The sequence below is a fragment of the Bos taurus genome, chromosome 23 (genome assembly GCF_002263795.3).
Source record: "Bos taurus isolate L1 Dominette 01449 registration number 42190680 breed Hereford chromosome 23, ARS-UCD2.0, whole genome shotgun sequence".
NCBI lineage: Eukaryota > Metazoa > Chordata > Mammalia > Artiodactyla > Bovidae > Bos > Bos taurus.
Window position 1 is genome coordinate 12930102 of NC_037350.1, and position 21693 is coordinate 12951794.

Consider the following 21693-nt stretch of genomic DNA (forward strand, 5'->3'; position numbering starts at 1 on the left):
CTTCTGGACACAGGTGGTGTGTGTTCACATCTCTGGCCTTAGAACAAGGTCCTTGAAATCCGGGGACCGTTACCATAGGTGATTCCCTTCCTCAGTTCCGGGATCCCAGTGGGGCTGAGTTTCCCCATCCCCCCGGGTAAGCAGGCTGTGAGAGAGGAGGGTCGTGGGCGCCCCCTGTATGCCCTGTCCCCTGTGTGCACACAGAGCTCCCCGGAGCAGCAGCTCCTGTCTCTTTATGTCATCTACACGGTGGGCTACGCGCTCTCCTTCTCTGCGCTGGTCATCGCCTCGGCCATCCTCCTGGGCTTCAGGTAAGGGGGCTGCTTCCGCCTGACCCGTCGCTCTGTCCCCATATAGAGGAGGGGGCACCAAACTGAAGTGACAGCATAGCAGGGTCCTCTCCTAAGAGATGTCCAGCGAGGCCACACCGTAGACTCTGAGGTTGAAAACAGAGCCCACAGCACTGTGTACTTAAGCTAATCTATACCGTGTACATGTATGCATGTAATAATAAAAAAAAAAAGGAAAAGCAGACACATGCACACATGCCGGAGGCCTTCACGGTGGATAATGGGAGGAGAGGAGGTCCTCTCCCGTGAGCCTATGTCTCAAATGAGGGGGAGTTCAGTATGATTTTAGGAGACCTCAGCGGGTTAGCGATTCTGCTCTCTGGAGTTTGTCAGCTCCCGTGGAAAATTTCTTCCCCAGGTCTACCCATTCCTTTCAGAGTACCAGGCCCTTCCCACGCCCTCTGCACTGATGGCGGTAGGCCAGGAGGGCCAGGTTCAAGGGCAGGAGGAATTCTGAGGGCTGGGAACTCAGGACACCAGCCAGCAGGAGCAGGAGAGGCGACATTCCTCCTGCGTCCCCGTGGCTTCTGGCACAGTCAGGGCTGGGCACACAGTCAGTGCGCCGTAAATACATTCACTCAAGAATAGTCTCCCCTTTTATTAGGAAACGTTTAGAGATCTGAAAATACAGTGTCTGGGACTGTAATCACCTGTGCACACACACCCCGAAGCCCAGGAACTAGAGCCCAGTGGCAAGGTTAAGTTTCTCAGGATCACCCTTCCTCCCCACCAGAGGGAACTCCTCTGTGGCTGCTTATAATTCTGATGCCTCTCTCTATACTTTTATTGCATTTCTAAGTATCTATAAAACCATATAGCATGGATCTTGCGTACCTTTAATGGCATGTTGGGCATCAGTGTTATTTTTGGCCTGATGTTGTATTTTTGTGAGGTTCATTCACAAATGATACAGGTGGTTCTGTTTCATTCATTTGAACCATCACTCCATTGTATGATATATTGCAGTTTATTTGTTGTCCTTTTACTGGACATTTGAGGCATTTCTCTCTTCTTCTTTTCTCAATTATAAACATTGCTAAGATGAACATGCTTACCCATGACCCCCTGTGCGTGGCTCCAGGGGCACATGCCTCTGAGTAGAAGTGCCTGGTCTGAATACGACGTGCTGCTGCAAATGTATTAGGTGTTGTGAAGTTGTTTTCCAAAGTGGTCAGGCCCGTTTGCCCTCTTACTGGTAATATATGAGAGTTCCCTTGGCTTAACATCCTCACCAATATTTCCTATTTTTCAGACTTAATTGTTGCTAATCTGAAGTGTGTGAAGTATTTCATTATGATTTTAATTTGCATATCACTGATTCCTAGAGAGATCTACCAGACTTTTTATGTTTCATTCTGTGAATTGCTTGTTCATATCCTTGGCTTACTTTTTTATTGGCTGATTTGGCTTTTTCTTTTGATTTTAGGCATTCCTTAAATATTATGGATAATAATCCAGGATATGTTGTCTCAGCCTGTGGTTTATTTTTTCACTTACTCTATGGTGCCTTAATAATTTTACAGGAATGGAATATATCAATGTATCTGATTCTACTGATAAATAAAAGTCTTAATTTTAATAGAATGAAATATATGAAGTATCTAATTCTGTTGATAAACATAATTCATGAGTGTTATAAATTAATAAAAATTCATTTTTCCAATTGATAAAAAAAATTATCAAATTTTTCCCCCAAAGGCCAAATTTCTTTATGGTCTTAAGAAATCTTTCCTTATCCTAGCATCATAAGTTTTACACATCCCTTATGGCTCTTTGGTGAACCTGGAATTTATTTTTGTCTATAGTGAAAATAAGAGATTTAATTTCATTTTTCCACATATGCATATAGTTAATTGCATCAGGACCACTTATGGATAGCCCCCTTTCCACCCCTGGCTTCTGCTGCATGGCAAGCCTTATCTACACCTGGGTGGATCTCTGTCATCTGGATTGTTTTCCATTGGGCTACTTACCTGTCCCTTTGTTGATAACCACAGTGCCTTAACTACTTAGATTCATTCGAAAATCTTATTTTTTTACAGCAGGGGCCCTACATTGTGATTCTTTAGGAGTGTCTGTTCTTGGCCCTTGGCTCTTCTTTTTAAAAAAAATTAATGTAATTTATTTTTACCACATTGCATACCATGTGGGATTTTAGTTTCCCCAACCAGGGATTGAACTCATGTCCCATGCATTTGAACCACAGAGTCTTAATCACTGGACTGCCAGGGAAGTCCCCTTGACTCTCTTTATAAGTTTTGGTTTTTTTAACTCTTCATTTTATATTGGAGCATAATTGATTAACAGAACTTATTTACAAAAGAGAAACAGGCTCACAGACTTAGAGCACTTATGGTTACCAGGGAGGAAGGGTGGGATAGTTAGGGAGTTTGGGATTGACGTGTACACACTGCTATATTTAAAACGGATAACTGGGACTTCCCTGGTGGTCCAGTGGTTAAGACTCCGTTCTTCTAATGCAGGGGGCCCTGGTTTGATCCCTGGTTGGGGAATTAAGATCCTACATACCATACATCATGGCCAGAAAAATAAAAATAAATAAACAAAATGGATATCCAACAAGGACCTACTGTATAACACATGGAACTCTGTTCAATATTCTATAACAACCTAATTGGGAAAAGAATTTGAAAAAGAACAGATACATGAAATGCATAGCTGAATCGCTTTGTTCTTCTTTATAAGTTTTTAAAAATTCCATCAAAAGAAAAACCAACACTGTTGGAATTTTTATTAGAGTGAATTGAATTTATTGGTTAATGTGAAGAGAATCAACACTTTCAAGATAGGGCCTCTATCCATGAATCTGGTGACTCTTCCATTAATTTGAGTCTTCTTTAATTATTTTAAGCAAGCTTTACCTGTGTGCTCCATAGAAATTGTGCCATCTTCTGTTAGATTTATTTCCAGGTACTAATTTAAAATAGTGCAAATGAATTTTTAAATTTACTTTTAAATTGTTTATTGCTGACGTACATAAACATACATATCAGCAACCTTATTGAATGAACTCTGATTAGTTCTAATACTTTGTGTGTTGATTCTCTTGGATTTCCTGTGAAGATCATCTATAAACAGTGACAATTTTGTGTCTTTATTTCCAATTCTTATCCATTTTTCCCCTTGCCCTCTTACAGTGGCTAGGATTTGTAGTACAAAGTTGAGTAGATGTGATATAAGTAGACCTTACAGCTAGATAATCCTTATTTTGTTCCTGATTTAAAGGGAATCTTTTTAAAATTTCTCAGTTAAGAATGAGGTTGGCTGCTTGTTTGGCTGGACAGCCCTTATTGGGTAAAGAAGTGTCCTCATGTTTTCCGTTTGTTTTTACACAAAAGGATATTGAAGTTGTATCCAGTACTTTTTGAATTCCTGCCACGTGCTTAGCCCCAATCTGTCACTGTAAGGCAGCCTGGAGGCATGTTAGACATGGGCTGTCATCAGGAAGCCAAGCAAGTCCCCAGTGGGAAAAGTGGTCTTCCTACAGATCGCTTGGGTTACACGTGACTTTGTAGAAGGGAAGATGCTGCAGAGAAAAGGATAGAATGTAGATGAGGGTGGGTTGGCAGTCACCACACCGCTGAAGGCTTCATGGATAGGCAGGACGTGAAATCCAAAGGATTTTCAAGATTATGGGAAATGAGGGCATCTTGGAGGAAGAAAGACAGGAGCATAGTCCCAGGGACCGACACATGCCTGAGAACCAGGGCTCATGGAGCAGAATTGTCAGTCATCGTGCCAGGGAAGGTCCTGCTTTCTCCCGCAGACACCTGCACTGTACCCGGAACTACATCCATCTGAACCTCTTTGCATCCTTCATCCTCCGAGCACTGTCCGTCTTCATCAAGGACACGGTCCTCAAGTGGATGTACAGCACAGCCGCCCAGCAGCATCAGTGGGACGGGCTCCTCTCCTACCAGGTATGTGGTGTGTCCAGGGAGGGATTGGGGAGGGTGGATGATCTGTGAAGGGCAGGCTTCCCTACCCCACTGAGGCCTGGCACAGAGGAAGGCAAGAGCTGCTCTGACCTGGTCGTCAGGAAGCCCTCAGTCTGATGAGAGAGGCGGTCCATCCTGAGGAGCCCGCAGTCTGATGGGAGAGGCTGTCCACCCCAGGGAACCCCAAGTCCCATCTGATGGGAGAGGCAGTGCACCCTGGGGAGCCCCCAGTCTGATGGGAGAGGCTGTCCACCCCAGGGAACCCCAATTCCCATCTGATGGGAGAGGCAGTGCACCCTGGGGAGCCCCCAGTCTGATGGGAGAGGCTGTCCACCCCAGGGAACCCCAAGTCCCATCTGATGGGAGAGGCTGTCCACCCTGGGAAGCCCCCAGTCTGACGGGAGAGGCTGTCCACTCTGCAGAGTCCCCCGGTCCAGTCTGATGGGAGAGGCAGTGCACCCTGGGGAGCTTCTAGTCTGAGGAGGGAGACTGCCCTGCCCAAAGAGAGGGTACCGTTTGACTCCGGGGAGTGGTTTTTGGAAACAGACCTGGGTTTGAATTCCAGTTCTACCACTTACTTGTTTGCAGGCATAAGTTATTTACTTCTCTGAACTTCAGTTTTCTCACCCGTATGGGGAAAATTAGTTTCCTTCCTCCAGGATAGTGAGGACCCCATGAGCTAGATAGAGCAGGTCAGGGTCTTAGCACTGGTCCGGGCGGGAAGGTGTCAGCTGTGTCATCCTGCATTTGCTCTGGCAGGATAGCAGCTGGGGCGGGACCAGGAGAGGGGTCAAGAGAGGCAGGGGCCAAGCTGTTGTCCCCTGGGGACCCTTCCTCTGCCCCCAGGAGTCTCTGGGCTGTCGCCTGGTGTTCCTGCTCATGCAGTACTGCGTGGCAGCCAACTACTACTGGCTCCTGGTGGAGGGGGTGTACCTGTACTCGCTGCTGGCCCTGTCCGTCTTCTCCGAGCAGCGTGTCTTCAGGCTCTACCTGAGCATTGGCTGGGGTAAGGCCCGCCGCCCTTCATCTCACCCCTACCCCGACTGAGCGCAGCGGGTGGGAGACCCTGATCCCTCTTGGAGCTGCTGCCTTCAGGCTACCCAGGGGGCCACCCGGTACGGGGTGGGGCCCCCTTGGAGAACCCCCTTCTGGGCACAGGACTTGCTGCCGATGGTACTGTCAAGTCATCGTCCAGCCTCTCTGCCTTTGCGTGACTCTCCCCCCTTAAAGGAAGCAGAGGCCTTCACCTCTCTGGCCAAATACACGACACACACCATTGGCCGTCATGGTACCAGTCTCAAAGATCCTGGCCCCTAAGACCCTTGGGGGACAGAGCCCCACACCCAGTCCTGGGCACCCCAGCCCTGAGGGAAATAGACAGTCCTGGGTCTCAGGGTGGGGGTCCCTGGGTGTGGGGCTGAGGCGCGTGGCTCTGTCACTTGACGAAGAAGACGGAGGGCTTTGAGCTGAGTGAGAGAGTGGGAGAGGGTCAGCCGGAAGCCAGCAGAGCAAAGGGTAGACCCCGGAAGTGCCTGGAGCCCAGCTGGAAATGTTCTAGCCAAAAAAGTTTGCCAAGAACCACTGTGTCTTTTTTTTTTGCTGGAACATTTCTGGTTGTGCTTCTGCCTCTCTCCACATGGGATTCCAATGAGAATGGTGTGGGGTGGGGCAGGGCTGAGGCACCCATCCTAGCAGCACCCCCTACTAGCCTCCACCCCCGACCTCCACCCTCTACCCCAGAAACAGATGCAACAACACTTCCTTTGGAGGGGCCCTCGGGCACCCACCTGGGATGGAGCCAGGAGTGGGCAGGCCTCTGGGCCTCTCACACCAGAATGGGACCCACTCTCTTCCCATTTCCATGCTCCCCCCTTAATTTCCCCCTTTCCCATACTCGCTCTTTCCCCTGAGCCCCTGCTAGGCTGTGCCTGGTCCCACCCGCCTCCTTGGGAAGTGCCCTGGGTTCCTGGCTCTGGGCTCTCTCTGGTTCCCCTCGGCCGCCCTGCCCCATCCTCAGACTTCATCCCTTGTTGATGATGCTCTTTGGCTACTTTGTTCCATAGCCCTGCTGCAGAAGAGCATCTGGAAAGGGGCTTTGATCAGTGTCCTGAGGGCAAGGCTGTAGAGAGCAGGCGCTGGGCCCAGGCCTCCCGACTCGCAGACCCTGGGCCCCACTGCCTGTCCCGCCAGGTTTTCTCTAGCCCCTGAGGGCCCAGCCGAGCAAACTCAGGTCCCCGCAGGGGGCAGGTGGGCCTGCCCTCAGTGTACTGCTCTTCCCTCCTACCCTTCCTTCCCTCTTCCACCAGAGCCCAGCCCTTCCCTGCTTGGCTTCCTCCCCTCCCAGGCCTCTTCATTCTGCAGGGGCATCAGACTGGCAGTGGGCAAAGCTGAAGAGCCCTGCAGCCAACTGGAGGGGTGGGTGGAGTTAGGCCATGAAGGGGAGCTCCGGGAAGGCGGTCCTCAGAGTGGAGGACTGTTTCTGTCCATTCTGGGAAATAGCATCAGCGTTGGAGTGCTGTCACCATGGTGACCTGAGGGCGGAAGCAATGGACGGAACGGTGTGATGTGTGCAGAGGTGCATGGATGGTGGGTGGAGACTTTGGGGGCTGGGACATACAGTGTTCCTGTGTGTCTCTGAGTGGGGCAGTGGGGGAGGGGACATACAGTGTTCCTGTGTGTCTCTGAGTATGGCAGTGGGGGAGGGGGCAGTGGGGGAGGGGGCTCCAGTCTTTTTCCCGTCACCTCATGCCCCAGCTTGGGACCCAGAGTCTGAGGGAGCAGAAGGGTAGGACCCAAGGGGACCCCCTCTTCTCACTCAGATCATCCTTTTCTTGAGGAATTGGGATGGGGAGATACAGAGAGACAGAGGAGCAAAGACAGAAGGACAGACAGAGTCACTGAGAGCCTAGAGCTCTGCTGTGATGCTAGGAGGCTCTCGGCGCAAGTGGGATGCTTGGGAAACACCTTTTAGCTTCATATGCAGATGCAGGAATTAAAATTAAGATGCTGATACAGCGCGGGAATCCCCAAAAGGCATGTCAGCCTCTGCTGTTGTCCACGGGTGGCTGGACACCCCCATAACCCACCAGAAGGAGGCCTCTCGGGGGAGGCATGTGACACACGAGGAAATCATCACTTCTCGGAGCCAGACTGTGTCTTCATTCAAGCCTTTTTCTCCAGCCTGTCTTGTTGATTTTCTAAATGGGAGAAAGATGAAGCCAGCAGGGAGTGTGTAATGTTTGCAAGCGGCAGAGCTGTGCGTGCATTTTTTTTAAGACTTCGTTAAAGAGATGCTGATGCATGAATGAAGTTCACCAGGTCTGGTTTTTAACATGAGTGAGCTCCCCTGTCGTGGGGTAGGGTCTCAGAAAAAGGCCAGCAGGGGGCTGGGGATGTCGAAGACAGGGGTGTCCAGATGTGTGTGTGGCTCAGGGCATTGGCCTGTTCTTGCCTGGACAGCTTCCCTTGTCTCACTGATACACTGACTCTTTCACTTCATTCATTCCATTTTCACTGGGCATCTTCTATGTGACAGACTCGGTGCTATGTGCTGGAGCCTTGGGAAGCTGTCTGCCTCTTGTCCAGTCTCATGAAGGCCTGTTACTAAAGCAACATGGATGCTGGGTTATGTAAAAATAAATAGCTAAGGAGAAGGCTATCTGATGACCGTGCTGGTCAGCCATGAGCCAGTTGCTTCCTCCATGCTTGACCATCTGCACAGTCAAGTACAGTTGCTCCGGGAGTGCAAGCTGCTCGGTAGCTGCTGTTGAGTGGACATCCGTGTGTTGAGGATGTGGGTGATGGCAGCAGGAAAGGTGATGAAGTGGGTTCTGCCCTGGAAATGTGCTTCCCGAAGCCTCACATGCATACACATGGACTCCCCGCCACCACCTCACACACATCCTGGCCACGCAGCTTTAGACGCACTCTCTTATCCCTCTGGGACACCCACATCTCCATCCCTGAGAGGCACCAACAGAGACAGGCTTAGACGGAGTTGGTGCTGAGAGCCATTAGGCGGTGGGATTGCAGTCCTGTGTTCTAGTCCCACCTGTGGCCTGTTTAGCTGCTGATGCAGCTCCTCGTCGGTCACATGAGGATGGACCATCCAATTTAAAAAAAAAATTTTTTTTTAAGTGTTTAAAGACCCAGCTGTGCTGGGTCTTCGTTGCCACAGACCAGCTTTCTCAGTTGCGGTGAGCAGGGTCTACTCTAGTGGTGCACGGGCTTCTCACTGCGGTGTCTTCTCTTGTTGCAGAACACAGCTCTAGGTGTGCAGGCTCAGTAGTTGTGGCCCACGGGCTTAGTTGCCCCGCAGCATGTGGAATCTTCCCAGACCGGGGATCAAACCCGTGTCCCCTACATTGGCAGGCAGATTCTTAATCACTGGACCAACAGCAAAGTCTGACAGTCCAATCGAAAGTCAGCGAACATATACTGAACTCCAGAGTGAGATGGTCACTGAGGCCCTGCAGATGAATTAGGTTCTGTGCTTAAGGAACTAGGGGCCAGTGTATTAGTTACCTATGACTGTGTAACAAAGGACCTCTCACTTAGATATGTAAAACACCAACTATATCTTGCAGTTTCTATGGTCAGAATTCCAGGTTCAACTGAGTTGCCTGCCTCAGGCTTAGGATCTCCAAGAGAGGTGTCATGGAGCTGTTGGCCAGGGAAGCTATCATCTCAAGGCTTAATGGATCAGAAGATCCACTTCCAAGCTCACTCTCGAGGTTGTTGGCAGGAAGCTCAGGTCTTTGCTATCTGTTGGCTGGAGGCCTCCATTCCTCACCACAGTGGGCTCTCTGAGTGCCCACATGACCCAGCAGCTGGTGTCCCCCAGGGCAAGTGACCAGATTAAGAGAGAAAGAGCCCAAGACCTGCCTTTTACAGTCTTGAAGACCTTTTCTACCCTAATCTCAGAAATGGCATGCCATCACTTCTGCTGTATGTTGGTCACACAGACCAATCTGGATCCACTGTGGACCGCACCCAGGTGTGAATACCAGGGGTGGGGTGATTGGGGGTCCTCCTAGAGGCCGTCTCCACACTACCCTGCCTCGTCCATGTGGGCAGTGTTGCGGTAGCTGGTGTCGCTGTGGCCACTGTGCATGGTCAGTTGGGCTGTTGCTGTCAAGGACGGGGCTCCTGTCTCTGCTCCAGGCTTCCACCCAGCCACGGGCAGCTGCATGGGGATTGGGGTGGGTACCTGGAGAGGCTTTCAGTGCTATAGAAGTTGACTGAAATGGGTGTGTGGGCCCAGGCAGGGGTGGGTGGCATCAAAGAGTTGGCCCCTGGCCCATGGGAGGGGGTGGACTGTGAGGAAAGTCATGGGAGGGGGTGGACTGTGAGGAAAGTCATGGTGCCCATGTGGTGGGGACCGCTCTCTAGGGAGGAGTGTGGGGAGTTGGGAAGGGTGGCTCTTGCTGCCGCTTCTCTGAAGCACCCATGCCAGCCTAATTCCGTACCTGTTAGAAAACGTGGCCGGGGCCAGGCAAGGAGCAGGGCTGGAGGTGGGAGAGCCCGGATGGGGGCCTCTGGGTGTGCCGGGCAGGGCTCCGGCCTGCCAGCCCCTCTGCCCTCTCTCTCCCCCACCCTCTTAGGAGTCCCCCTGCTGTTTGTCATCCCCTGGGGCATCGTCAAGTACCTCTATGAGGACGAGGGGTGAGTGTCCTGCTCCGAGGGGCTGAGGCGTGTGCTGAGGTCACCGTTCTCAAACCCTATGGGATTCCTTGGCCCCTGGGGTGTGCAGTTACTGCCTCTTGGGAGGGTAAACTGAGGCACCAGGAGCTAAATTTATGAATTTAGTTCTGCAATCCCCCACCCTCCCCCTCCCTGGATTTGATGATGACAAGGGTGCTGGTCTGTGGGGGTAGGTGATGTCCCCTAGGCTTTCCTGTGACAACTGTGAGTGAAATGTTCCTGTTATTTGTGTGTGAAGGTGAGGACGCATGTGACTGTGATTGGAGGTTCATGAAGGGGCTGTGTGTATCTGTGTGTGTTTAGGACTGTGTGTGTGTGTGTGTGTGTGAGTTGTCGGGTGACTCCTGGTGGCAGTGTTTGTGTGGCTGTGTGTGTGTGTGTGTGTGTGACTTTGCATGCCCTTGTGTATGGGGCTGCCCGGTGCCTGCACTGGGAGCTGGGGGCTCTGTGTGCCCAAGCCGGGGCCTGTGTGTCTCTCTCCGCTCCAGCTGTTGGACCAGGAACTCCAACATGAATTACTGGCTCATAATCCGGCTGCCCATCCTCTTCGCCATCGGGGTGAGTGATGCTGTGGGCAGGCGGTGGGAGCTGCAGTGGGCCCGGGCACTAAGGGAGGACGGGGTCGCGAGGGCGTTTTGAGAGGGCCTCCAGTCGCCCTCCCCTCTGCCCTGCAGGTGAACTTCCTCATCTTCGTCCGGGTCATCTGCATTGTGGTGTCCAAACTGCAGGCCAACCTCATGTGCAAGACAGACATCAAGTGCAGGTGACGTAGCGGAGTCTCCCTTGTCGGGCACGCTGAGCCCTGCCTTCGGGCACAGAGGGAGATCCTGGGTGCTGATCCCTATGTGCCCTTTCTTCCTCCAGCCAGGCCTGGCTTGAGCCCTCAAGTCTTGTCTCACCCCTGTACCTGAGCAGCTCCTGGGCTTCTGTCTCCACCTCTACTTCCTCCCCTCCAGGCAGCCCGTCCCAGGGTATTCGGTGGGGGAGGGTTCTGTGACCCAGATGCCAGGCCTTGGTGGGCGCTGGGAGCACTGACGGGGGAGCAGAGTCCATGAGAGAGGTCCAGAGTGATGTCCCTGCCCCACCCCGCAGGCTCGCCAAGTCCACGCTGACACTCATCCCCCTGCTGGGGACGCATGAGGTCATCTTCGCCTTCGTGATGGACGAGCACGCCCGGGGAGTGCTGCGCTTCGTCAAGCTGTTCACGGAGCTCTCCTTCACCTCCTTCCAGGTGACCTCGCGGCAGGGGCCCCAGTCCAGAAGTCCCAGGGTGGGGGCGGGGCGAGACCAGCCTGCACCACCGAGGGGCAGCCCGGGGCCTGGGCTGAAAGCGGCCCTTCCCCAGGGGACGTGGTTAGAGCAGAGCCAGAGTCCCAGGTACCCTGACACCTACCCAGTCTTCTCTGTGAGCGCACTGGATAAGAAGCCTTCCTGGATGTTACCTTGGGCACCCAGCCTGGCATAGCACCTGCCATCCCTTCCCTGGGCTGCTTGTTGGTGGCGGGTGCTTTACAGACATTGTGCAGCTCATCCTCCCAGAATACGAGGCAGTATGCCGGAGTCTCCCATTTTACAGAGGAGGAAACTGAGGCTCGGCAATGTTAAAACGAGATTTCCAGGTCACGTAGTTTCCAAAGCTGAGAACTGAGCCTCTCCACTAGTATTAGCTGTTGCTGGGGGTGGGGAGTCGAATATCAACAGGGGTGCAGAGATGTAAGAAACTGGCCTAACCCGTCAGATGTCTGTGTGGGCCCGTGTGTGTGCACGGACGCACATGTCCGCACACACAAACAGATCACGGATCTGGAGCACTGGGGCTCCTGAGTGAACGAATAGTGCCGAGCAGGGAAAGTTCCATGTGGTAAGTGTATTTTCTCAGGTTGGGCCTCTTCCAGGAGAGGTTAGTTGAAGAAATTCTGCAGTTTCTGAGCAAGGGGCCTCCTCATTCCTCTGGAAATGAAAGGAGAAGGAACCCACTACCCCCATGCCTGGGCCTGCCTTGGCCGCCCAGTCTCAGGAGGGAGATGCTGAGGCTGGGGCCCCCTGGAGCTTCAGACTAGGCCTGCCTGCAGGGCGCCTCCCTCCTCTTCCTCCTGCTGACAAGACTCTTGTTTCCAGGGGCTGATGGTGGCCATCCTGTACTGCTTTGTCAACAACGAGGTAAGGCCTGTGGAGGGACGTGGACTCCTGGTGGGGCTGCTACACTGGCTGTCCTGGATGGTCCAGTGGGGTTGTCCAGGCTTCTCAGCTGCAATCGCTACTCACCCCACTAGGCACCGGCGCTCAGGGGGTGTCTTGTCCCTGTGTTGTTCCATCACCCTCTCTCTCTCTTCCCCCACCCAACATACACACACACACACGTGCGTGGACAGGATGCCCTAACATACACATGAGCTTGGGGAAGACACAGCCTCATGTACACATGACACAGCCTCTTGACGCTGGGGGTGGGAGTGGGGCAGGTGGGGTGTGAATGTCAGTGGGGGTGCAGAAATATAAGAAACTGGCCCCCAGTCCTCAGATGTCTTATGTGGGCCCATGCGTGTGCACTTGCGCACATGTGCACCCACAAGTAGATCACAGATCTCGAGCACTGAGGCCCTGAGGGAACAAATAGGGCTGGGCAGGGAAAATTCCAGGTGATGTAAAGGGTGGTGACTGTTACAAGGCACATTCTTGGCGCCTTAAAAACCACCGTCTCATTTGCTTGTCTCTGCCTCCCCCCAAAAAGCTTTCCTGCTGAAAGTCTGGTTTCGAGATTCTCATTTCTCTCACGTGAGAACGTTGAAGATCAGAGACAGTCAGAGACACACTCCAGGTCTGGCCTGGAAATAGTGCAGAGTCGGGATTGGGATGAATTCTTCCTGGAGAGAGAGAGAGCACCTTCAATATGTATAGGCCAGAGCCCCATCCACCACGGGAAAGGGGGTCTGCTCCTCCAGTGGATTATTGGTGGCTGGGGTGGGAGCAGGGGGGTCTTGCTGCCCAGATCCCCACTGACCTCTCCCCTCAGGCTGGTGCCATGGGGTCCAAGAGACCCTGCTCGGAGGGCCCAGAGCACCTGCCTTGCTCAGGCGCACCGCCTGGTTCCTTTCAACCATCCCCAGACGTCTCGGGCCCAGCTCCTCTGGACACACGGACAGACATGTCACCAAGCACTTGTGGTTCCTGGGCTGAGCCCTCTGTCCGTAAGAGCTGTTCTCCAGACCCAGGGTTGCCATAGCAATACCGGATACTTGTGACCCTGGCATTGGGCCTGTGTGGCCACCAAGGCCTGCACTAGCTGCCAGCGGGCAGGGCATGGGCACAGGGGAGGAGGCCCGGGGGTGGCTTTGCTGTGGCTCTGGTGACTCAGGAGCCCAAGTGCTGGTCCCGGTTCTGCTCCTGCCCAGCTGTGTGACCCCCCCCCAACTCATCCCAAACCCCAGAGCCTGGCGTGGTGCCCGGCCCGGGGACCTGGGAGGCAGGGATGAGGGCCACCTGAGAGTGAGGAAGCGTGCTGGCGGGAGCGCCAGGAGCCCAGGGTGTGTGTTGTCGTCTTCGTTGTTGGATCATGAGAGCTCAGTAGAAGAAGGAACCCGATGTTCGGTGCTCGTTTAGTCATTTATTCATTTGGCTCATTGAGAGAACACGTATGGAGTACCTGCTCTATGCCGGGCACTGTGCAAGCTCTGAGAGGAGGATGTGGTCCCAGTTCTCGTGGGGTACCTACCGAGATGGGGGAGACACGGCAGAAACAAGCGTGGCCTAAATAGTCCAAGTGGCAGGAGACGGAGGGTTAGGAGCCTGGCTGTAGAGTCAGCCCAGATCTAGGGTCAGATCCTGGCTGAGACTGGGAGAAATACTTAAATCTCTGCCCCTCAGTTTCCTTACCTTTGTGAAAGTATTTGTTGCTCAGTCGTGTCCGACTCTTTGCGACCCCATGGACTATAGCCCGCCAGGCTCCTCTCTCCATGGGATTCGCCAGGCAAGAATACTGGAGTGGGCTGCCATTCCCTTCTCTGGGGAATCTTCCCAACCCAGGGATGGAACCCAGGTCTCCTCCATTGTAGGCAGATTCTTTACTGTCTGAGCTACCAGGGAAGCCCTTCATTACCTTTAAGCAAGGACTAAGGAGCTGCCTCACAGGGTTGCTGTGAAAGTTAACAATCTATGGTGAATACTGGGGATATAGTAAGTGCCCTGTAAATGATGGTTTCTAATGACAATTGTCATTGGGGTGGGGAGCGCAGCAGAGGTTCATGGAAAGGGCTGAGGGAGAGGGAGGCAGAGGGGGACACAGTCCCAATCCTGTCCAATTCCCTGTATCTGTGAGGCCTCTCTAGTCCCTGAGTTGGCTTCCCAGGGATGTGCCTCAGTTGGCCGTCTCTCTTCTCATCTTCCCAGTGAAGGGCTGAGCCACAAGACTGGCCTTCCTGCGGCTACACAAGCAGAGGCCACTGCAGGACTCAGGCATCGTCATGCCAGCTATCAACACACGCATCACACTCACTCACCCAGGCAGTGAGCTGGCAAAGAGCCATGGTCAGTGGGTGGTGTCTGCTCAGCCTCCCTCCCTTACCCCAGCCCAGGCTCGGAGGTGCTGCCCGGGACCCGGGGACCATCCTGGCAGGCAGGCTCTGGGCCATCTCAGCTTCACTCAGTGCAGATAAAGTTCTTTTAAGGGATAGGCATGTGGCCATGCCAAGCACCTTGCTGGGCTTAGTGAGATGGATGGCAGCCCTGCGGGAAGAGAAGGGGGGTGTTTGCACAGGGACCCATGGGATGTTGGCAGTGAGCCACGTACCCACAGTTGCTGGCAGCTGGCCACCCTGCTGGATGGAGCCCAAGAGGGCGGGCCTGGGCCCCAGACACTCTGGTGTGAGGAGTTCTGGTGGCACGTGTGGAGTGCATCAGAGAAGCTCTGGAAAGCAGATGTAGAGGCGTGTCCGCTGGCTGAGCTCTCTGGATGCCCTGGGCTGGCTGTACAGCTTCCAGCAGCCTCTCTGGGGGACTGGAATCACAGGAGCCAGCCGCAGCATCGCCACAGCCCTCAAGGGACTGGGGCTCTGCAGTGTTACTTGGATTGTATCTTTCTGCTCTAACCACGTGGGCTCCAAGCTTCCACCCTCTTGAGAAGGCTCTTGCTGATGGGGAGGGCTGAGTTCTGCTGAGTTGAGCACGGCAGCAGTTCTGCTTGGCCGAACTCACCTGGGCTGCACCCTCTGTGGGTTGAGTCCAGCTCCTGGCTGGGATTAGTTCAAATCCAGGCTGAGAAGTCCTTATCCGCAGCCTGCTCTTTCAGGCTGCTTCTAGTCCCAGCCTCATTCTCCGCAGCTCCTCTGCCCTTCCGTCCTGGAGCCAGGATGAAAGCCCTTGGGGGAGTTTAGAGGGTCTGGTGTTGACACCGTGAGGGGCAGGGCAGGCTGTCCCTCTTCTCAGTCGTCCAAGAGGGCCCTGAAGTCAGACTCTCTCTTCTCCTTTTCTTCTCTCTCCACCTCCCTTCTCCCCACATCTCTCTGTCACTCCTTCTCTTCCGCCAACTGATACTGTGATGGATTGTGAAAGGTACTTAGCTGAGTCACAAGAGTTTAGAGATGCAAGAGACCAATTAGATCAGCAAAGCCCGTCTCCCTCCTGAGAAGAGCCAGAAAATAGGAGACGAGAAGAAACAATTTTATGGGGATATTAATTTAGGTGCCCGAAGCCCTTGACTTGTGTCTCTTAATATAATGCACTGGATTTTTTTCCCTCCCCTCCTAATGTAATCATGGGGCCATTTCGTGGGCAGTTGGTTTGTCTGATGGCCTCTGCTTTCCTCCTTTCCCCGCGGAAGGTCCAGATGGAGTTCCGGAAGAGCTGGGAGCGCTGGCAGCTGGAGCACCTGCACGTCCAGAGGGAGAACAGCATGAAGCCCTTCAAGTGTCCCACCAGCAGCCTGAGCTGCGGGGCCACAGCAGGCAGCAGCGTGTACGCAGCCTCCTGCCAGACCTCCTGCAGCTGAGACTCAGGCGCCTCCCTCCCTGTGGTCTCACTGCCGGCCTGGGCGGCCACCCCAGGTGGGAGAGACTCTCCCAGGGACTGGGGGGCAGGGGGCTGGGGGAGCACCAGAGGCACACACACTACTTCCCTGCGTTCCTGTCCCGAGCCCATCAGACAGGCAAATGGGCAGTGCCTCCTGGGACCTGAGGACACATTTTATTCCGAGGAGAAGCAACCTGTTAATTTGATCACTGTGGCGGGTGGAGAGGAAAAAGCAATTGCTGCTAAAACAAGGAGGATTTCTTCTCGTTAAGCCACAAGGCCCCTGGGGTTCCCCCAGAGAAGAACATCAGCCCCAGACTCAAACTCAAGGTCAATGGCTTATTAGTGGCCTTGTAAGAGAACATGGTTCTGCAAGAGGCGGATATGACCTCAGCTAAACACGGAGCTCGGGTAACGCCAGCCGACTCCACCTGCCTCCGGTTGGCATCACCACCCCCGCCTGCCTCCTCTTTAAGGGACGCTGGGCACAGGCTTGTTGCCCCTCCTCTGGCCCCTCGTCTCACTGCCCACCCTCCAGTAGCGATTTCTAGAAGTGGTCATGGGGGTGGTGTTGAGAATGAACATCGAGAAGGTGCCTCACAGTTTCCCCTTTCTGGCTCCCACTTCTTCCTTGGGTGTTTGAGTTGCTTTGGCGCCTGCTCCCAGGGCAGGTTCACTGTGGAGGAGTCCAGCCCTGGGTGTGAGCTCTGACTCATATTCTAGAGATGCTCAAGAATCCTGTGGGGCTCATCTAGGGGACTTTAGGAATGTCCCTGATGGGACTGTAGATTACTCTCTACTGTTGGGAACCCACAGGCGCCGAGACAGAGAGACAGACAGCCTGCCCCTCTCCATGGAAATACTTTTTACCTGTGACCGGATTACCTATCTTGCATGGGTGTTTGAATGCGCTGTCTTAACTTTAGGGGGTGTGACCAAAAAGAGACTCTTCCAGGAATTCTACCAGTCCCCACTATGACCATGGGGGTGGGCTTCCCATCCCTTTGGTTACTTCCCTGTGAAATTCCCCCAACGTGGGAGCATGTATATACTTTGCTCATTTCTCTGTCTTTGCTGTGAATAGTTTCTGTCTGCACAAACATGAAATTCTGAATTTTCCCAACTGGTAGAAACAAGCAGTAAACCACAGTGATGGTTTTGGTGTTGTTTGGGGTTGTACTGTAGTTATTAATTTGACTCATCCATGCTTTGAGGTACTTAATGTTCACCCTGCCTCCAATCTCATCCCATAAATAATGAGCCTCAGGGAAGCTTAGGCAAAACCTTTCAATCTAGCCACGGAGGAAAAGCAGACATGTAGCACCACTGCAGAGACCCAGACAGAAGGGGAACAGCCATGCCACAGAGGCTGGCAACTGAGTTCATAGGTATAGAACACAGAGCAGGAGAGAACCCTTGGGAGTTCACATCTTCTGGGAGGGCAGAGGGAGAGTCTTTGGATGAATTCCTAAGGGAATTGATCTCTCCCTCCTATTTTTGAGTGGCAGGAACCCTCCCGCAGAGCCTTGTGCCAGACACACTCTCCTCTGCCCCTCCGAGAGGCACAGGATGTGCAGGGAAAATAATAATGGGACATAAAACACATCAAGCAGAAAACCTCTTATACTTCAGCTTCAGTGGAGTGTTGTGTCTATGTTAATAGGGAAGTTGAACCTCAGGCTAAAGAAAGGATTTGTGCAGGCTGCCTCTTTGAGAAAATGTGGAGAGCCGGGGGTGGGGACATGCCTGCCTCCCCAGTCAGGAGGGCAGACAGCCCCATCGGCATTGGTTTGCTCTTTGGAGGGGGGCTAGGGTGAGGAGAGCACTGGTGGGTTTGATTGGGTGGGGTCCAGCTCTGGTGCAAGTATTTCCATTTTGGGTAAACTGGAAGATTTTTGAGAATCATTAATAAACTGTACAACAACGAAGAGACAAATTAATATTATTTTCAAGAAATAAATTTTTGAGGGGAAAGATTGTAGGGAGAAAGTGTTTAGTTAGGCACTTGGGAAGGAAGCTCAGACAATTTGGTTTTATGCTCTAAGTTCTTTTCCCAACGGGTACTGATTCCTAGTTGCAGAGTGCTCATCACACCCCAATTGCCCCAAGCCTTTTAACACCAAGCAGTGTTTTCCTTGTCAGATACATACCAGATGCTGAACTGAAGAAATATTTTCTTTGCTCTAAGACCCGCACTATTAATATTCATTTGAGTGGCAGTGCACTCTCTCCAAAGCTATTCCCAAGCTAAATATAGCTCTCTAACAGATCTGGGAACGATTGAATGCAGTGTGCTCAGAAATTCCTCTGGCTGTTTACATGCCTGGTGCCCAAAGTCTGGAGCTTGCTGAGAAAACTCTTGCTTGCCTCTGTCCTGGGGCAGGGTAAGGTGCTGTGTGTGTGAGCAGTGTAGCCAGGTCTGACTGTCATGAATAGAAGCTGAGTTCAGCACTCTGGCCAGCTCCCCACTGACCTTGTGAGGGGCTTAAACCATGTCAATTTATCTTTTTCATCTGAATCTTTGGAGCAGCTAAACCACAGAACTGAGACAAACCACTTACATTGCAAGGTTGCCTTCCCTTTAGAGCAGCTTTCCTGATTTGCAGGCATGATTTGCAGTCGCCTCAAGGCACTTTTATGCTGGAGAGTACAGCAGTGGAGTTCTCAGAGACTCAGCAGGGAAAGCTCCCGGACATCTCACTGCTCTGATCTGGAGAATTGAGGAGGGAAGCTTACAGAGGTGATCTGCCCAAGGTCACAGGGCTAGATGGTGGCTGAACTGGGAGAGGACCCAGGCCAACTTCTGCCTTCCAGTCCAATGAAGCCTCTGGAAAGGATAGATGAAAAATAGAAATGGCCATTCAGGACACTCTCGGTGAAAGCTGGCAGTGTTGTGTGGAGTTTCTGTTAAAGAGAAAACACAGCAGCAAAAGAGACAAGTCGGTTGGCTCAGGTGCCGTTTCAGTGATTTATGCCCCTGAGAAGAGGGGAGGGTGTGCTTTGCTGTCATTCCACGTACCGCATTCATCCTTGTCTTCAAATTAAGAAATGAAATGCATTAGAGCTCAAGTGTACACAGAAGCAGCAAGGAGCCATTCCAGAGAGCAAATCCAGCACTCTTTTAATGGGTTAGCTTAGTGTTTTCCCGATGCACCTGTGCTCATTTGAGAAGTTGTGTGTTCTGATAGCCCTGCAGAGTGGACTAAAAGAACCTAAAGAAGGACCTAACAACCTGACCCTCAGCATTGCCTCTCTAGTACTCCCTGAAGTTGGAGAAGACTAGCAAGCCTGGACAGAGAAGGCAATGGCACCCCACTCCAGTACTCTTGCCTAGAAAATCCCATGGACAGAGGAGCCTGGTAGGCTGTGGTCCATGGGGTCGCTAAGAGTCAGACATGACTGAGCGACTTCACTTTCACTTTTCACTCTCATGCATTGGAGAAGGAAATGGCAACCCACTCCAGTGTTCTTGCCTGGAGAATCCCAGGGATGGGGGAGCCTGGTGGGCTGCCGTCTATGGGGTCATACAGAATTGGACACGACTGAAGCGACTTAGCAGCAGCAGCAGCAAGCCTGGAAAAGGTGGCACAGCTGCCATCGAGGGCAAATAGAGTCGGTTCACATACAGGTCCCCAAAGGCTTGGTTACCTTATCTGTGTGGGCCATGTTTCAGCAGCTCCTGTCCCTACTTCTTCTTCTGTTTCTTCTAGAAGACTGTATGTGTGTGTGTGTGTGTGTGTGTGTGTGTGTGTGTGTGTATTTTTTCCTGTGCATAGCAGTATAAAGTTAGAGATGAATCCAGAATCATTCCCCCTCCCCACTGTGAAGGTCAGGGGACTGCACAGCAGGGGGGCGAGAATGGTGGGAGCCTGAGCTAGATGCTTTCTCTCCATGCACAGACAGAGCTCCCATTACTGCTAATGCCTGCGACGTGCTCAGGGAAGGCAAGATACACTCCGAAGGTTTATTTTCCCCCCACTGAATTGATTCTAATCCACAGTGCTGACCCTGCTTTTGGCTCCTCCGAGGAGCGAGGAGCCAAAAGCTATAAAAGACATGTCGGCTCCCTCCGCTAAGACAGCTATATGAATGACAGGCTAAATACACAACAGAAACCAAATTAGTATCAATTCTTTTTTTTTTTTTTTCCTTTTCTTGGCTGCAGCAAGTTTTCTTGGGGGAAAAACATGACCCAATGTGAGAAACTTCTGCAGATAGCATCACCATGCCCCCGTGGAGTTATCTGCTGACTCAAAGCAGCTCTCCGCTCCCCCACGCTGAGGGCCCTATCAAGGAAGCGTTGTTAAGCAGTATAATTTGAAACATTTAACACCACAGTGTATCCACGGTATCTATAATTACTTCTGCTCTGTCTGTGGATACAGATTGGCAGGAAGCAGATAAGTATAATTGTTTTCCAATTAACTCTCTAAGTCTTTTGGACTTGGCCTGTATCTGAGTCTATCTGAGGAGTGAGTTTTCCCTCTTCCCCTTCTGCCATTCTAGCCGGTTTTTTGGGATCTCATCCAGCAAGGGAACATTCTCCCCTTGAAGCATCCGACCTCTTCCCCAGCACAACATTTACCCCCTCTCACCTCCCGTCCCTGCAGTGGGCTCCCCACGCTTCTCCTTGGCTGCATCAGTAAGAGGTGAGCCCACCGGTAAGAGGTGAGCCCACCAGCTGTGCCAGGAGTGCCATGCTCTTGACTGTGACCAATTTCGGGGTACAGCTAGGAGTGGGGCACAGTCAGGGCTGAAGTCACATACCGCATCCTGCACTCTAGTGCAGTAAGGAGGGCTGCAGCCAGTAGCGTGGATCCTAACTTAAATTGGGATTAAGCAACCTTTCCTGATGGGGCCTGTCACAGCTCTCACAGCCCAGACAATCTAGTGTGACTGATTATCTCTGCGTCAGTGCAATCTGGGAGAAAAATATATATATATAAATGAGAATATTTGGATTTGGCAGGGGGTGGGGGTGGGGGGAGCTCTCAGCCAAGTTTGGAACATACAACATGTTAGGTGTTGAGGCTTCTCTGCAAGGGGAGCCAGTGAGAGTAGTCAGGAAGGGGCAAGATTCGTAGCTGACAGACAGGGCTCGACCTTGCCAAATGGTTCACGCGTTACTTCCAAATCTGCATTTCCTCTAAGCTTCTCCCACTAAAAATAATCATCATACCCTCAGAGCAGATAAGCCTGAACATTTTGCAGCAGGGGGTGGTGGATGCAGAGCTGAGATGCACCAAGAGGAAGGTGAGTGAAGCTCTCGGGAGGGACGAAACGGAATTTCTGTCTTCAGTTCTCTTGGGGGATGTTGTACTTCATGAATGTTTAAACAAGGTAATCTTCATGCGATTTCTTAATATATAAACTCATGTAAAATATGACCCGTGACTACAGGTAGCAAATGTGTACGGCATGTAATTCATGTACAGATGCGAATGGATTCACACTCTCTCCTAATCTGCCTTGTAAGTCAAATAAAAACCTGTCCTTACTGTGTCTCTCCTGCTCTTCCTTGGGGGGAGGTTTCCTGCATTGTCAACCCAGGTGACTCACAGTGTAGCAGGAAAACACAAAAGATGCCATTTCCAGCCCCAGGGGAGGAAAAATTCTGGCTCATTACTCATATCGTGATTTTCATCTTCAAAGCACTTACCAAGTACTAATTTATCCAT

At 52.2% G+C, this 21693-nt stretch overlaps 1 protein-coding gene across 1 annotated transcript in view; it reads left to right on the forward strand.

The window, feature by feature from the left end:
• GLP1R (glucagon like peptide 1 receptor) overlaps positions 1–21517 on the forward strand; it is a 41031-nt gene extending 19514 nt beyond the window's left edge. The window contains exons 5-13 of the mRNA XM_024983855.2: positions 205–311; positions 4138–4291; positions 5156–5315; positions 9913–9973; positions 10501–10570; positions 10687–10775; positions 11105–11243; positions 12131–12172; positions 15828–21517. Coding sequence (XP_024839623.1) covers positions 205–311; positions 4138–4291; positions 5156–5315; positions 9913–9973; positions 10501–10570; positions 10687–10775; positions 11105–11243; positions 12131–12172; positions 15828–15995 — 990 coding nt within the window. The 3' untranslated portion in view covers positions 15996–21517. The remainder of the gene's footprint in view (positions 1–204; positions 312–4137; positions 4292–5155; positions 5316–9912; positions 9974–10500; positions 10571–10686; positions 10776–11104; positions 11244–12130; positions 12173–15827) is intronic.
• The last annotated feature ends 176 nt before the right edge of the window (positions 21518–21693 follow it).